The sequence below is a fragment of the Crocodylus siamensis genome, chromosome 3, assembly GCF_052110815.1.
Source record: "Crocodylus siamensis isolate JL-2025a chromosome 3, ASM5211081v1, whole genome shotgun sequence".
Lineage (NCBI taxonomy): Eukaryota > Metazoa > Chordata > Crocodylia > Crocodylidae > Crocodylus > Crocodylus siamensis.
The window spans coordinates 123,339,464-123,357,986 of record NC_143397.1 but is presented as its reverse complement, the minus strand read 5'-3'; the positions used below and the strand labels follow the sequence as shown (position 1 = coordinate 123,357,986).

The 18,523-nt window shown below is 42.3% G+C and overlaps 1 protein-coding gene across 1 annotated transcript in view; it reads right to left on the bottom strand.

Annotated features, from left to right (window-relative positions):
- Positions 1-18,523, bottom strand: part of CLPTM1L (CLPTM1 like) — a 56,224-nt gene that overhangs the window by 14,832 nt on the left and 22,869 nt on the right. Inside the window, exons 8-12 of the mRNA XM_090039120.1 lie at positions 16,468-16,552; positions 14,670-14,773; positions 10,678-10,743; positions 5,008-5,058; positions 3,663-3,745 (exon numbers count right to left, since the gene is read on the bottom strand). Of these exons, the coding sequence (XP_089895246.1) occupies positions 3,663-3,745; positions 5,008-5,058; positions 10,678-10,743; positions 14,670-14,773; positions 16,468-16,552 (389 nt within the window). The remainder of the gene's footprint in view (positions 1-3,662; positions 3,746-5,007; positions 5,059-10,677; positions 10,744-14,669; positions 14,774-16,467; positions 16,553-18,523) is intronic.

The window sequence follows — 18,523 nt, the reverse complement described above, 5'->3', positions numbered from 1 at the left end:
CCTGCAGGGCCAGACACCAGACGATGCAGCGGCGGTGGTGGGAGGAGCAGGCCTGACATGAGTTGGCAGAATAGCAAGCACACCATGGCGGTGGTGGTGCGGGAAGTGGGGGAGTGGGCCCAGGCCCAATGTGGTGGGGAGGAGGACCGAGCCCAAGCCAGGGGAGAAGGTGGTATGCCACAGCAGTGGCAGGGAGCAGCAGGCCCAGTCCAACACGACAGCGGTCGGGAGAGGGGAGGGAAGGGGAGTAATAAGCCTCCCCCACACCCTTGGGCCCAGGCCCACTCCTCCACTTCCCCCCACCTCCCCCCAGCTGGCTCCAAGCCTGCTCCTCCGGTTCCACGGCTGCCACTGGGTCGGCCCGGCCCTGCTGCTCCCCCCGCCGTGGTGGGCCAGCTTCTCCCCACCCTCTGGCCCAGTCCTCCCCTGCATTGAGCTCTGGCTCACTCCTCCCCTCCCCTTCCCCTGCGGCGGTGGCGAGGAGGGGAGTGGACCCAGATGGGGGGGCATGGGGGTCCATCCACACATGCTCCTCTTCTGGCCCCCCCCCAATTATTCCTGATGGGCAAGTGGTTAGTATTTCATAATTTTGTAAGAATAATGCATTTCAATTACCTTTACTAAAAACATTATTGTGCACTGAAAACTATCCAATGGACTATACACAAAGAATGAGAAACTTATTCATGGAAAGAAAGAAGAGACAGTTTATGTGGCACTATAGGGATCATTATCACGTTGCAGATTATACCAAATCAAATTTGCTAATGAAGCTGGAGACAATACAGTACCTTTACAAGTAAAGGTATTAGAAACATAGGTAATGAGTGAGATTAAACTGGGGAAAGCATATGTTAATAAAAGAGATGAACAGAGTACAGATATCTACAGCACTGGTGCTACAGCAGTAGACAACAATACATGAGTTTGCAATGTAGCAGCAGTAAAAAGGTGAATGTGAAATGTGTTTCTGGAAGAAAAAAAATCTATGCTAGTGTGATAATCAGATATCAAGTGAGCAAAAATGTATCCATTGTGCAATTTCAACTACAGCAATTTTAGCAAGCTATATTTCATTGAAATTTGCATTATGTGGAATAAACAGGGTACACATTAGATACATTAAATCCTGCCTCACAGTAGAGATATAAAAGGTTAAACAGTAACTAAATTTATACTGTTTAATGTTTACCATTTACCTCCTGCCCACTGTTGGGGGAGCGGCTCCGACAGGTGCTTCCTGGGAGGTGGCGCAGATCCAAGCTGCAGCATCACAGGGCTGCTGTAACTAGTGGTTACCTGGGGGAGTGGCACCAGACAAAGTTGTGCGGTGGAACTGGCAGGGCTCAAATAGGAATGAGCGCAGCAGCAGGACAGACACTGGGTGTCACAATGGTGGGCTGCACAGAGCCAGGTACCCCTCTCTACCATAGGACCCACAGGAGCTCCCACCTGCCAGGGCAGGCATGCTGCACCATGCCCAGGTGATGCCTTCAGTCCGTGGGCACCCAGAACCCTGGCTGGCACCTTTCTCCTACCTGCCCACCCCTCTGGGGCCCAGCAACTGCCACTCAGCAGTGACCTGTGGCTAGCTCCATGCTCCTCCTGCTCGGCTGAGGGCTTGTCCTAGTGCTGAGGCTCCTAGCAGAGGGTGCTCAGCTCACAGGTGGATGCCTCAGGTACGATCTTGTGTGGCATGTCCATCTGCACCACATCCCCAGGCTGGGACAGCTGCCACAGGTCCTTGCTGAGTAGCAGCTGCTGCAGCAGCCCAGAGGCAGGGGGACAAGAGGGAGGGGTTGCCTGGGGCTCTGGATGCCCGCAGGCTGAAGGCACTGCTTAGGTGTAGTGTGACAGCATACCTGTCCCAATAGGCAGATAGGCAGAAGCCTTTGTGGGTGCTATGGGGCTGGGGGGTATGCTTAGCTCTGTGCAGCCTGCCCCTGCAGCACTTACTGGCAGCCCCACCATAGTGCTTACTCCTATTTAAGCCCTGCTGGATTAGTCACGCAACTTTGCCTAGGTCTACTCCCCCAAGTAACTGTTAGTTACCTACCTGCTGCAGCAGCCCTGTGATACTGCAGTCTGGATCTGTGCCACCTCTTGGGCAGCTGCTGCTGGAGTTGCTCCCCCAAAAGCAGGCCACAACAACCTGGGGACCCTGCCAGAACCTGATGCCCTGTGCTGCTGCTGGCTCCTCTCCCTGCCTGCTCCCACACACTCATGATGCAGACCCTGGTGTGGCCACAGGATTCAGTCCTGGCTGGTGATGGAACTCACCACAATCCCACCCTTGGCCCTGGCTCCTTACACCATCCTGCCTTGTTGCTGCAGGACCATTCATTTAACCAATGTAATTAGAGGAGGTTAAACGCATAATTTTTTAAATGACATTTCCATCCCTGGATCAGAGACAGATCTCAAAAGGCAGGTGTTAAAGGGAAGCCATCAACAAGGGGGGCTATTTCTGTAGGAGCCATCCAAGAACTGTTGCTTGTCTGATCGATGCTACTGAATATTTTTTATCAGTGCACCAGGCTAGGAAGTCTTTCCCAGCAAAGACTGGAGATGACAAAAACTGTTGAGGTAGTAAACAAGTTACTGGTACAGATTGATCTGAATGGTGTTTTCATACAGGCAGATGCTAAGTTATGTATCTAGGAACAAAAATGCAAGCCTGGACACTACTTTGGAAAGTGACTTAGGAGTCTTCACAGATAATCACTTCAACACATCACGGCTAACAGAAATAATGGGATCCTTGGCTAAATGAGAACCATGTTATCAAAGTAGGCAAGTGGTTGTGTCCTTGAACAAACCATCAGTGAGACTGATCAGAATGCAAGTGGTCCAGTTCATGTGTCCACACTTCAGAAGGAATGTGGGAATACTGAATAGAGTACAAAGGAAGGCCACAAACAATCCAGAGGCTGGAAAGAAAACTTCGTGGAGATCAATCTAATCAATATCTGAATGAAAAGCCTGAAAGGCAGCTGAATGAGTACATATAGGTAACTGTCCAAGGAAAGGTAGAATAGTAGGTTTTTCAACCTTACTCAGAAAGGCGTAACAAGGCTCAAGTGGTTGGAAGTTTAAATTAAATAAGATGCAATCTTCTAGTCATAAGGGAAATTATACAATGGAATATAGCAAAGCTTTGGTTTTCCCGCTGTCTGGAACCTTTAGAAAAAAATATCTAATTTTATCTCAAGAGTTATTCTTTAATCCAGCTTCAGAGAGATATACTTTATGTTCACCTTCCTCTATAGGGCAGGTTATATTTCACCTGCTCAGGTTACCTGGGTAGCTCAACCTAATCAGTTTTCTGTTGTTGCAGGTGCCACAGGCTTTGATGACATTCTGCCTCTTGCACCATTCAGCTAGATTAGATAATTTCAGCCTGCATTGGAATAAAGTCTTTAGGATTAACAGAGTACTATGTTGAGGAAACAATGGCTTGTGACAAATGGGAGATCAGACTAGTAACTCTACTGGGATCCCTCCTGCTCTTACACTCTATGAAACAAGTAGTAGTATCCAATCAGGACATATACAACTGAACAAAAATAACTGGGCAATTATATTCTGCATCCCACTCTCTCTTACAAGTTTACATACAGAAAGATAAAATACTTTTAGAAAATTAATGTATAATACCCTACCTTTTATATTTGACATTCAACAGTGAATAAACTGCACCACCAATACACAGTGGATACAATAAATAGGACAAGTATTTCATAGCCTAAGGGGGAAAAGAAAAGTTATTTTCAGCAAGTGCATCAGCTCTTCATGGAGTTAGGTAATAGGTTTTCTTTTTGCGCACAAAAGTTAAATATTTGAATTTCTTGTATTCCGAAGATCTACATCTCAGTCAATTTACACTTTTGAGTCTGTGCCCCAAGTGCAAAACAGGGCAGAAAGGCTACAGTTTAAGTATAAGTTTAGATTGCTAGGCACACAGTACGCTTGTTTCAGAAGCAGAAAGTGAAAATTCTTATCAATGCAACTGGCAAAACATTTGGAAAAGCAGGGTATGAATTTCACAGACTTCAGAATCTATGAGGAATATGGGAGAGGGGTTAGCTCCCAAGATATACATCTTTATACAAGAATTATTTGTAGTCCTGCTTTTCAGAGGTCACTAGATTCATACTTTTAGCAATGTAATATAGGCAGGAATTCTAAATCTGCTTATAAAGGGTGCCTACAGACTTTTAGGGGTCACACTCTTACTCATGGCACCATGAATTACAGCACCCTGCACCAACCCAACTGACAGTTCACCTGGCTTGAGCCTGCCTGCACTGGCCCTGGCCAGCACGGGTAGTGGCATTCCAGCAGCCTCCCATAAGGCTGCCAAAATGCCCCTCTCCCCACATCCCAGCTCCAGCTGCAGCAGAGCCAAGTCAGCAGCTATGTACTACCCCTTTCAAGAGGCTCAGGCTGGGGTGTGAGCCGGGGGTGGGAATCTCCCTTCACCCACCCATAGTAGGAGCCTCTTGACAGCAGCAGCACACAGCTGTCAGCTGGGCTTTGCCACAGCCAGAGGTGGAGTGGAGAGGAAGCCCACTCGCAGGACACCCCAGCTATGTCAGCTGGGATACTGGGGGGAGTCAGGCCAGGTCCACAAGGCGAGGGACCTCTGTTCCAGCTGGCCCTTCCTCCCTCTCTCCTCCCCACAGCTCCGGCCATGGCAAAGTTTAGCCTGCAGCTGCGTGCTGCTGCTGTCAAAAGGTGCGGGCAGAAGTTGGGGGCAGGAAGCCCCCTTGCCTTGCACGCTCCCCTCCCCACTGGCAGCTACTCCACCTGAGGTACTGGGGGGAGCGGGGCCAGGCCCATAAGGTAGGGGTCAGGGGCTGCCTTCCCCCATACCCTCCTGGGGCTCTTGATGCTGGGCTTCGCCATGGCTGGAGCTGGGTGGGAAAGAGGGGAAAGAAATCCCAGAGTAACAGACAAACCACATTTTTAATGATAAGTCAACATAACTGGAGGACTTTGTCTTACCTGGGTATCATATTCTTCTGTTTTCTTTTCAGATTCACTGTATTTACCAAACTGTAACAATTTTTAAAGAAAGAAAAGATGCAATTTGTTTATACAAAACGGGGGAGAAATACAGAACTGTACTTACTAGAAGAAAATAATAACATCAAAGTTAAATGAAAAATGTCCTGTCTACTTATGCACTAAAACAAGGGAGATGACACCTATTTAAACAAGGGAAATAAAACCTATTTGGACAAAACAGATGCAATACAAAGCACTATTTCATGGGGAAGGAGTCTCCTTTTAGATTTGTTTTCAGTTAAGGCCTATTTACCTCCAATGCCCAATAACCATTTTGGACAAGAACATGTCAGTTACTGGCTAAATAACCAACCTCAGCTAAGGTATGAGTCCACAAATATCACAGACCCTCGCTATAATCTTGACCACAAGATGAACATGAGCCTGCAATGTGATGCTGTGGCTAGTAAAGCAACCAAAACGCTGGCTTGCATCCATAGATGCTTCTCAAGCAAATCCAGGGTCGTCATTCTCCCCTTGTACTTGGCCTTGGTGAGGCCGCAGCTGGAGTACTGCGTCCAGTTTTGGGCTCCACAATTCAAAAAGGATGTGGAGAAGCTTGAGAGAGTCCAGAGGAGAGCCACGCGCATGATCAGAGGTCAGGAAAACAGATCTTACGATGACAGGCTGAGAGCCATGGGACTCTTTAGCCTGGAAAAGCGCAGGCTCAGGGGTGATCTGATGGCCACCTATAAGTTTATCGGGGGTGACCACCAGTATGCGGGGGACGTTTGTTCACCAGACCGCCCCAAGGGATGATGAGGTCGAACGGTCACAAACTCCTGCAAGACCGTTTCAGGCTGGACATAAGGAAGAATTTCTTTACTGTCCGAGCCCCCACAGTCTGGAACAGCCTGCCATCGGAGGTGGTTCAATCACCTACACTGAACACCTTCAATAGAAAATTGGATGCTTATCTTGCTGGGATCCTATGACCCCAGCTGACTTCCTGCCCTTCGGGTTGGGGGCTGGACTCAATGATCTTCCAAGGTCCCTTCCAGCCCTAATGTCTATGAAATCTATGAAATAACATCTTCCCTCTCCGAATAAGAAGTTAATATTCCTGGTAATTTTAACACAGTAGCAAGAAAGGGGTTTGTGGTGGTAGGATAGGTAGGGGTATCTTTTTGGTCTTCTTTATGCCTCATTAAAAGAATAGCTCAATTCCACTTAAAAAAAAAAAGTTTTACTGATCATCTTCAAAGCAGACAACATTGTTAGTGAAGCCATTATGTTGCTCCCCCTCACAAGTACTGTTAGCATTATTCCTCAGGATATAAGCAGAGATATCACTGCAGCAAGGGTCGGAGTGTTCTGTTAAGTAAAGAAATTGTGAAAAAATTGTTTTTCTAGTTTATTTTTGTTTTTAAAAATATAAATGGGTTTATTTCATAGATTTCATAGACATTAGAGCTGGAAGGGACCTCGGGAGATCATCGAGTCCAGCCCCCTGCCCAAAGGGCAGGAAGTCAGCTGGGGTCATAGGATCCCAGCAAGATAAGCATCCAATTTACTTTTGAAGGTGTTCAATGTAGGCCTGGAAAAGTGCAGGCTTAGGGGTAATCCTTCCCTTTCCCAAGTCCATTTATTGTTATAGTGACTCGTACTATTTTGGTTAACTTATTTGAGAACTTTGGCATATGAGAAGTACTGTTCATTCACAGGATGAATAAAAGCAGACATTCAAAAAAAACGAAAAAAACAAAAGATAAGTGCAAGGTTTCTGTTTTGCCTAAATCAGAAGGAAGAAAAAACTGTCTAAAAGTTCTAGCAAGAGGACAAATGAATGACTGGCGAAAGGAATGTGACTTGCTTATGTGAGACCATGCTGAAAAGAAGAGGACTGATTAGAAAGAGACAGAGATTACATATATGTAAAACTAAATGTGGACAGACAGACATTTGTGCTTGTGTGTGTGTGTGTAAACATAGATTTGGCTTGAAGAATACATAAATACGTATATTTGTGTGTGTGTGCATGTATTCTTCCAGATCTATTTAAACTAAATAGCCAACTCATTAATGGATAAAAAGGGAATGGAGGACATCATAAAAAGAGAAATAAAAGGAGTCTACACTGATATGAAAGGATGGCCAAATGTGAGAAAGGACCAAATTGTACCTATGTGCATGCACAATAGGGGAAAAATATGCTATTGCTTAACAATATTGTTCCACTGAAAAGAAAACTGCAAAATGTTGTGTCCAACTTGCTGAAAATGCCATCCACGAATAGAGAGAAAAATCAGAGACTGGAGAATTTTGCGTATGTCAGCTGTCTTGGCGACAGCATGTGAACAGCATTGAGAGGGTCCAGAGGAGGGCCACCCACGTGATCCGGGGACAGCAGGGCAGACCCTACGAAGAGAGGCTACGGGACCTTAACCTGTTCAGCCTTTGCAAGAGAAGCTGAGGGGGGACCTGGTGGCCATCTATAAAGTCACTTGGGGGGACCAGCAAGGTTTGGGAGAGACCTTGTTGCCCCCAGGGCCCCCTGGAACAACAAGGAACAACGGCCACAAGTTGTTAGAGAGTAGGTTTAGACTACACATCTGAAGGCACTACTTCACAGTCAGGGTGGCCAGGATCTGGAACCAGCTTCCAAGGGAAGTGGTGATGGCTCCTACCCTGGGGGTCTTTAAGAAGAGGCTCGACGTTTGCCTGGCTGGAGTAATTTGAGCCTGGTTTTTCTCTCCTGCCCAGGGCAGGGGGTTGGACCTGATGATCTACAAGGTCCCTTCCGACCCTACTTCTATGAATCTATGAAACTTTGCCATTTGCTTAGAAAACATAATTGAAAATGAACAAGTTGAAAAAATGTTAGGTGCAACCATGCTTAACTTTTGATGCACTTCGGTCCTACTAAGAAAGGACATGAGCATACAAACAATTTACTGTGGGATGAAAAAGTGGGTGGTACATTTCTGCTGTTCCACAGTAATTGCCCATATGTATATACTTACCCTACAGTAAAATGAAAGTTACCGGCTTCACTTTGAGCTAAAGTACCACAATTTAGCTTCCGTTTATGGCAGGGTAAAAGGGTGCACACAGCCCTTATCATGGAGCAGCTAATGCACAATCAAGTCCCACACCCCTGGTAACTTGCCTGTAGGTCTGCATTTGAAGTAATAAAATCTATCAAGCTTTCCTAAATGACTCTGCAAAAGTTCAAACTCTTTGACAACCTCCCTAAGCTTTGTGGTTTGTTGAATGAACTAAGAGAACTAACAACCTATCTTCCTCAATGACATTCATTAGAGAGACACAATTAATAAGCTCAATTTGCTGGACAGGCATCTGGCTGGGTTCATCTGACCCCAGCACTCTTTCCTGCCAAGGCAGGGGGTCAAACTCAATGATCTGTTGAGGTCCTTTCCGACCCTAGCATCTATGAATTTGCACCCAACTACCATAAAAACAGTAATGGAGAGAAATGGTGAACAATTCCCCTAAAGTTTGCTGAAGAATTATCAAGAAGCTTTCTGAAAGTCCAAGCACAGTCATGGGGCAAAGAGTAAAGTTCTGCCAGATTTGCAACTAGCCAAGAAACAAAAAGTAACAATCCATTTTAATCATAGCAAACAGTTAACAAGTGGTGTACCAGCATGGTGAAATATAGAGATAAACCAAGACTAGAGAAAAGGAAGGAATTTCAGAGAAACTTTATCCAACCTACATAGGCAACACAGAGACAAATGAAATTCAGAGCTGAAAAATGCAAGTTACTATGCATTGGAAAGAATGATATTAACACATTTCATTTAGTCAAATAGTTAACAAGTAACTGAGGAAGAATGCCAAATATCATTGTAGGTAGGTCAATGAAATACCTATTAGCTCTGTAGCAAAAGGGGGAGGAATATTTAAAATTCTTGAAAATATAATATTATGTACACATCATCATAATATTAGCAATGATATTTAATGAAACTGAAAGACAAATTACAGTTAATAAAAAGGAATGCATTCAAGACAAAAGTTAAGGTCTGTGGAACAGTTTCAGAAGGCAAGTTTGGCAAAATTCAGAAGACGCGGACATCAAAATATGGATATTTAGGTTAAACAGGATTATTAAAGGTCTGAAAGGATAGGTTGGAAATGATTTAGGAAAGGACAGGTTGGCTATGATTTAGTTCATATCCAACCTATTATGTTAGAGAGAAACCTCTCTTATGGTGGCTGATCTGGAATTGCACTGGAAGAATTATTTTCTTATATTTCCCTGTGGGAGCACATCCTCAGCTGGTGCAACCAATGACTCCACTGACTTCACTAGAACTCTGGCAATTTTACCAGCTATAGATCTGCCTCCCACTGCTAGTTATTATCAGACAAGATGCAGGATTAAATGGGCTACTAATCTGCAAAAGAACATGAAACAGCTGAACTCAGCATGTGGCTTTTTGGTTTTATCTTATTTTTTAAAAAGAAATGATTGCGGAACTTTTTCCTGTCATCCCTGAGACACCAAAATAAAGTAAAGGAGAGCAGACTCTTCACCCAACTGTGTTGTGAGGTTAAACATATCACTTTTAATTCACTGGCTAACTTTTAGAGAGATGGAAGAATGAAGTAATCTACATACATATGGCTCCTTGCTTCTTTTCTCAAGGTAGCCTCCAGAATTAAGCAGGCAGCTAGGCATCTTAGAAGATGCTGATATTGCTAAGGTATAACAGCTGAAAGTATTCTCCAAGCAAATTTCATTAGCCTGCCACAGAAGAGTCTACCCTCATAAGCTAACTGTCACTAAAGGGCTAGGAAATTTCACTATCTACCCCATGATAAGAGCAGCCATTATATACCCAATTAACCTGATATGAGATGATGAATGTGGAAGTTTTTCTGCCTGAAAGGATTCAGCAGTTGCAGCAGCTCATTTTCACAGGACTGCTCCACAACATGGAAACACTTGGCCTAAGTCACCATGTAATAATTCAAAGCTTCAGAAATCCAACACAGAATTTGCAGAACATTTCAAAGACAATTCACAGTGACTCAGAGAGATATCACACCTAAACTAAAAGTTCACTACAGCGCACTGCCTGACTCAATGTTAATAAATGAAAGAAAGCCTGGGATGTATTGAACATGAAGCGTAACTACTTGGTTCTGAAGACTGGTGACTAAATATGCAGGCTTATCTCATGTTCATCAATTAAAAATCAAATTTCAGTGCAACTAATTTATAGTCTCATTCCTTGTTAGTGTTGTATCCACACCAAATCCATCATAATTAGTAACATTTTTGGCCGCTTCAAAAAAGAAAGTATTTGAATGGTTTCTTAAACCTAACATGCAGAGATGCCACTTTCACATCAAGGCTTACACATATTTCCACATGGCAAACATTGCTAATTGTTCTGCAGAAAATGTCTTCATCTTTTCATATTAATGATCTAATACAAAATAATTGTCCTAATGCAAAAGCTGACTAGTGAAAAACCAACTCTAGTTCCAGAACAATTTTTTGAACTTTTGTATAATGTGATATACCTTATTTTGTTTATTTGACATTTATTTCCAGCCAAGCCCTGTTGTAATGTGAACTGGAACAGACAGCTGAACACATCCAGTAATTATGAAGGAACAAAGATACAGTACCTGAAATGTTGGTCTTATGCCTCTCCATTTAATGGTCATTTTCAGTGCTTTCTTCACTTTCCAGAGCTGTGGTGCAAGTTACAAAAAGACAAACATTTTTGTTATCAAGAGTAACTTATCCAACACGAGTAAGGCTATCTGATTCTATTTGTGAGACCTGAACACTTGGACTCCTGAAGCAGTAGCAGACTGAAGTCAATAAGTCAACTGAATTATTTGGAACTACAAATTATTCAAGATATAAGAGTATCTAAATCTAACCCTAAAATACAAAGTGAGCAGTAACAAACTCAAGTAAAGTGGATACCCCTACTATTTAGTTTCAATGTCTACAAAATTAGAAAATAAGATTGGTTAAGTAGAATTGTACCCTGTGAAATGCTATAAGGGAAAACATGGAAATCATTTTCTATATACCATGTTTGTTTTTCCAACAATTTTATTCCACTTTTCTAATTTCTAAATGTAACGTACAAATGAAACGACAAACTATCAGAGATAACTGCCATCGTTTTACTGTAGACGTCAATGACAAAAGCAAGATTAGCCATCTATATACAACTTCAAACTTAAGTTTGCATTCAAAAACAGAATTAAAAACAAGTCATGAATTATAATGAATGTAAACAGTTAGCATATCAATGTAAAACTATATTATATATATATATTTATGTAGGACTTTTTTGGTTTCTCTTTACACATTGTAATAGGAAATCTGTGAAATTAAGCTATGGCTAAAATTTGTCCATGACAGCCCTAATTCTCATTGTTGACATTTTTAATACAAGACTGACTACATGAAAATTGTTAACGAACTGGATCCTGGGTAGTTTTGGTGCCATAAGAACATATTATTTAAACAAACGGATTGGACTCAGGCCATGTTTAATGATTATTCATTATCATAAAAACTGAGTAAGACAAACCTGTTTACTAAGGTCAGGTGCACACGCTGTTTTAGAACTGGCACTGCCAAATGTAATCTTACCATGTAGAACAACACAAAGCTTACTGCATGGATGGCAAAGGTGAAGATTTTTATTACCACCTGCACTTCCTACGCTCTCCAACAACATGACCCTCATTCCACTTCAGCTTTTAAACACCTAAAAACAAAAAGCTGTTGGAGCCACTATGGCTGTTTTATATAACACAGGCTGTGTACACATTTAAATAATCTAGGAGAATTCTCCCAGGTTTGTTCTTCTGATAAACTTTCCCAAACTCGCATGTACAGGCATTTGAATGCTGAGGCCCTGAAGAGTGGAGAGCTTCCAGTGCTGACACTGTATAGCCAGCGGAGGGGAGCAGGGGGATGCTATGAACACATCTTAGCATGCTCTACAGGCTCCCATAGTCTGCCTGGCAACAGATAGCAGCAGTGCATATGGCAGCCCTGACTGGCTGATCCAAGCTGCCAATGGTCAGCCTGTGTTTCTGTGCAGCATAATGTAGGGATTGCAAAGGAAGCATGTTCTGCTCCTTGCTGGTGCAGCAGAGTCCAGTGAGTAACATGCTATTTCCCTGGGGGGGGGTGGGGGGGGGAAACGCTGAAAGACTATTTTTTCTTCCAAGTGAGCCACGGTACATATAGACATTCACTGTCCCAGGAGAAACAGTCCCAGGAATTATTTGACCCTGGTCATTCCCGTGTTATTTTTCTCCTAGTCATTTTTACCTTGAAAAACCATGAACATGTGTACTTCATGGTTTCTCCTGGGAGGGCCACAATTCTCCCAGTAGAAACTGAATGTCTCCCTGGGGTCATAGTCAATAAAACTCCACAAAAGCAAGGAAATTAAGAAGTTAGTTTATATGCAGTTATACAGACTCTATGCCTCTACCTAGAGGTGCACATCTTAGCAGCACTGCATATGCAAAACTGTACAGCCACAAATTTAAGTCTGCCAGCATGAGACATCCAGCCCCCTAACATTCTGATGAAAATCCCAATGAAAATGTGCATAAAGATAAGCTAAAAGGAGACAGAGTTACGACTGTCACATATAGCCTGTTGTATACAGTATCTGTAGTAATGTTAAGGTGTATGCCCTCAGGTAGAAAGCACTGTTAGGTTCTGAACTTTTAATTTCTTTTTGGCAGTTTCCTTCTGATATCTATTTATGTTGTATGTGGAGGAACTGCTTTCAACTAATTTAAATATTCAGAAAGCATAAAAGCCAGAGTTATACTGGATAAATTATATAGTTATAAGTAATAAAAGCTTTTTAAACTTGAGAGATAAAAGTTTTAACTATTCTTTTAAATGTGTTTGAGGAAAAGCTTATACTCCTGAAAAGTATTTTACCCTTAAATTAGGCATATGACAATGGCTTATGAGAAACTGAGAGTTATGGTCAGCCAAAAACCAGATTTTTCTTCTGTGGAAACAGTTTCCATTTTTATTTTTCTCCCCATTCTGAGTCTTGACAAAAAATAAAATCTGAAATGCTTAAATATGCTCTTTGCCTGCCACCCAGACTGATTTCCTCATTTTTTTCACAGACTCAACCCATTCAAAAAGAAAAACATCTAATTAGATATTTGACCAGCTTCAGTCAGAACAAATCAAAGAATTTAGTCCTGGTCTTAAATCTGAAAACCTATTCTGAAGCAACTTTCTAAGCATTTACCAATGAAATATTGAAATTTTAAAGAATGTTATTGATTCCTTAGTACTAAGTCCAATCCCTACTTTAAAAGCAAAAAATCATCTCAACCTTAACTGAAGCACGGCTGATGCCTTCAAATTACCATTTTTTATACTTAAACTCTAATATAACGGTGATTTGTTGTTTGAAAATGATGGGAAAAAATCCATGAAAATGAATAAATAGTGTGGAATAAGTTTGAAGTAAAAATTAAAAATGTTTTGTTTAGGTAAATTACATCATATGGTAACAGATAAACTGTTTTGCTTCCCAGGCTTTAAAAAAATGATATACAGAAGTCAACATTTCAAATTTATTCATTAGAAAAATATTGTATTAAGATTCCAAGAGCAGCACTTTGTGGACTGTATAACCATAAATCAAACTTGATAAGATGCTAAAATTGAATACACATACCAGTAATTTAGATAAAAACACAATACTGCAATGTTGTATGTATTCCCAAAAATAAGAGTATAAAACCAGGATATTAAAGTTAAATATTTGGTTTGGGAATCCCTTGTTGCAGGAAAATAATTACCATAAATCTTGAAGAATTTCACTTTTGATTTTGTACAAAATTTCAGTGAGCTAACTATTTGGGAATTTCAAGGTCTGCACTGTTGCAGGGTAGGCATAAAAAATGTTTAAAAAGTCCAAAATCGGTTATGAAATCGGTCCATAAAGAAATTTAATTCCTGAAGCAACTGAAATTAACCTGGGAATATACAAAGAGAAATGCTGTCATTTGGGGGAGTGTTTTTGGCAACTTTTATAAAAATTAACCTGCATTTTTGATGAAAAATTCAAATTTTAACCACAAACACACAATTTTAAAATTTAACAATTTAAAAAGCAATTGAAAACATGTGTTATGAGGTACTTCTTTCCTGTGCTCACTATTTACAACCTTAAAGGACATGATTAATTTAGAAGCAGCATTTAAAACCCTTGTACACAGAGATAAAATCACTACTCCAAAAATTGAGCTAAAACTCCGTTGGGTAAAGAGATGTGTTTCCCAGTCCACCTGTGCATTTCACAACGTGGGACAGTTTACATGGTTTAAATAATTAATCATAAAAGGAAACAATACCTCCACTGCTTAAGAGAACAAATTAAAAGAAATTATTCAGGACAATTTGAATGGGATTCCTGTAGCAAAAGAAAATATTTTCAAATAATCTGTTTAAAAAACATGGTTAATAAGTAAATATATTAAATGAGCAATGCCTTTAGTGACTAATTAAATATCATCCCCCTAAAGACATAAGGTGCAAGAGCATTAGCAATAAAATACATATTTAGACATAAACACAATTCAGAATTACATGATCTCACCTCAATCACTGCACCAATACCTGCTGGAATCAGCACCAATAAACTTGTTTGTTCATCCAAGAGGAACAGAAATATCACCACAGTACTGAAGCATCGCCAAAGCACTGGTAAAAAAATATACAAACATTTTAATAGTATTTAGATATTACAGTAACTGACACCTCTGCAAAAGACCAACTGTAAGCCCATTTCCTGTACTTCTCACTGTCTTTGTGTTTACCTGTTTGAGTTGCTTCCTCATGTAAAATTACTTGTGAGACTATAGATGATTACAGGAAATTACATCACAACAATCACAATTTTACACAACAAGTACCTAGTTGCTGAAAATGAATATTCTGCTCAGTCCTACTGAAAATAAGCAAAGTAAACAACTGAGGAACAAAACACTGCTGATTTCCTCTTATATTTAAGGATGGGGGTATAAAAATGTAATACTTGATGTAAACAAATTATTTATACAGTTTAACGTGCTGTAGCAATGCCGTATGTGAGCATTTTGAGATATTACACACATTTATTATTCATGTTAAGAGGAAATTTGTTATGAAGAAATCTACAGGCAATAAAACAATTTTAGCCTTTGAAATTCTTATAGATCAATTTATGTTTAAAACTCCTGTAAGGCCTTTATACAAAATACTAGCCAACTGCCCATCAGGAACGATGTAGGGCGGGGCAGGAAGGAACAGAGCCCCATGTCCCACCCCAGCGTCAGGGCCTGCTCCCCTCTTCCTTCCTGCGGCTTGGGGTCTGGTCCTGCTCCCCACTTCCCCTCCGTGGCGGTGGGGGGAGGGGAAGAGCAGGCCTGGGCCCAATGCAGGGGGTGTGGGAGATGACCGAGCCCAAGGGTAGGGAGAAGCCAGCTGGCTGTGGGGGGGAGGGAGCTGGGAGCAGGCCTGGTCTGACACGGGGAGGATGGGAAAGGAAGCCTGCTCCTCCCCTTCCCCCGCTGCTGCCACATCAGGCCAGGCCAGCTGCTCCCCACCTCCCATGGTGGGTCAGCTTCTCCACCCCACCCTTAGACCCACTTCTCTTCCCCTCCCCCACGTCAGCCCAGGCCCAGACCCACTGCTCGCCTCCCCTCACCACTGCGTTGGCCTTGCAGGCAGCGACGACAGAAGCAGGGAGGGGCCGGCCGAGGTCAGCGCCAGTGGCTTAGCCCCCCCCTCCCTGCCCCCATTGCCACTTGCAGGGAGCAGGGCGGGGGGCCTTGCCCCCACCCACCTCCTCCACCCCCCAGTGTCCCCACCATCATGGCTGTGCCCCCTCGCGCTGCCACCTCCTATCCCAATGTTGTATTTGCACTCTGATTGGTTGTTTCACTCAGCCAATCAGAGTGTGAATAAAGTGCTATAGCTAGACAGCTAGATTACTTCCAAACTTCCAGGGCACAATGGTCAACCACTAGCCTTCAGTTTTTGTAAGCAGCAGAAATTTTTTTCCACATACGGATGGGAAGACAACAAATATTTAAATTTGGAAATGTTCACTCTGTTCTAAAAATCATATTCCCCATAATCAATCATTTGTAAAGATATTTTAGAAAAATTCTGCAAAATAAAATCCATTACCAAATGAATGCAAACATTAATGTTATCTAAGTATCAGATAAGAATCTGTCCATCTTCAATTTTTTGATAAAATAACTACATATTGTGATTAAGGCACACCACTCTCTGCTTGATGATCATACAAAAATAATCTCATTTTTTTATAATCTCACTTATTTTCACGTTAAAATGAAAAGACTAAATCCATAGTTTAATTATTGTACCCCTTGTATAACGTGCCATACCTGCTTTTGTTGACATTCCAATCATGCTCTTCTTTTTCTTCCAGAAGCTGATGTCATTCTTGAATGCCAGGAAATCAAAAAGAAGCTGCAAACGGCAAGACAGATACTGATGATTTGCTTGAAACCTTAGCTTAAACAAGCCTGATGATTGAGCTGATTAAAAAATTAATTTACTATTCTATAATTAAGGCAAGCTGGTTTCATTACATAGAAGTGAGACAAAAATGACCTACTTTCTCCTAAGAAAAAGCTTAAGACAACATAGTCTGTGAGTGAGACTCAAGCTTCACAATTCACTGCAAAGCATCAAGAGCAACTAGGGACACAGAATACTCCCAGACCCAGAAAGTGCCAAAGTGTAGTAAGACAGAGGGATTCAGGGCTCCCAGGCACCTTGTGAATTCACATTAGGAGCTAAAGGGACCAACAACTCTTACAACCTCAAACAAAACAGAGTAGGAGGAGTCTTCCAGCCCTGGGGGCTGAATGGTAGGCCCCTAACAGATGTTACACTTAAGACACGATTAACTAGTTGGTAAATCATGTCTTTAAGTACTGACCTGACCACATGCTCGTTTAATTAAGATAAAATGAAGAATAAGCTACAACAGCAGTAGGCAATGTTTTTTGGCCGGAGTGCCAAAAACCCACAATGTCTACCTTGGAAAGTGCCGGAGTGCCAACATGCTGGAGCCTGGAGCAGCTGTTTACACCGGAGCTCCTGCCTGCAGCCAACCCACGGAGCCCAGTCTGCTTGCAGCAGGGCTTGCAGCCTCCCAGCCGCCTGCTGGGAGCAGCCTGGGCTCCGTGGCTGGCAGCAGCTGCTTAGAGCCCAGGCTGGCAATCATGTGCTGAGCAAAATGGCCTTGCATGCCATGGCTGGTATGCGTGCTGGGGGTTGATGACCCCTGAGCTACAAAGTTATAACTCAAAATACATGCATTAACTTTGTGAGTGGTTCCTATCACACTTTTAATTAAGCGTATGGCCAGTACTCCCAACCACCAAAGTGTACCAGTGCTCTTAAAGAGTCCCAGGGGCTGGGACTGGCTCAACAGTTCCCAGCCAGGGGACCACAGACAGCCAAGGCTGCTACCTGTTGGTGCAGAGGGAGCTTGGGATCAAGCTTTGTGTGATGGGATCTGATGCTCAAATCTCACAATTGCACCTCCTGCCATGCATGCATGGCATTGCAAGAAACACGGTTTTTGGGATCACACATCAAATGCCATCATGGCTTTAAGTTACCGTCCATCAGAAGCAGTAGTAACAGAATGAATTTCACTGTTTGGAGAGGAGTTAAGACAGTGACACAAAGGTTAGAAGTGTATTTGAAGGGGGAAAGCAGCTTGCTAAAGACCTGATAGTTTTCTGAAATCTGTAAGACTAGGTCCTAGTGGCTCTCAGCAATAATGTTCATCTTGTAAAGGGATTACTTAAGAACACTAAATACCAATACTACCAACTAGCAAGTTTAAAAGGCCTTGAAGCCAACTTAAATATTTCACAGGGTTATGGATAATATAGAACCAGCCTGAGAATCAAAGAACCAAAATCTGCATCCTATTTGTTCTCCCCTCTCTGCTATGTGAAGTGGAAACACAGAAGGGCAGAGAACTAGAGCCAACATTCACAAATATTCTAATTTTAATTTCTTGAATTAATTCAGGTTAAAGATAAACAATAAAATAGTGTAGTATTAATTTAAGTTATATATTTTTACTTGTCAATGAAGGATGTTAGGTTTCCAGTTTCATAGCAGCTAGGGTCAGGAGGGACCTGAACAGATCATCTAGCCCGACCCCCTGCCACAGGTAGGAATGAATGCTGAGTTCAGAAGATCCCAGACAGGTGATCATCTAACCTCTTTTTGAATTTGCCCAAGGTAGGGGTGAGAACCACTTCCCCAGGAAATTGGTTCCAGATTCTGGCCACCCTAACTGTAAAATATTGCCTTCTGATCACTAACCAAAACCTATACCCCACCAGCTTATTACCATTGTTCCTTGTCACCCCAGGTGGTGCTGGGGAGAACAGGCCTCTTCCTATTTGCTGA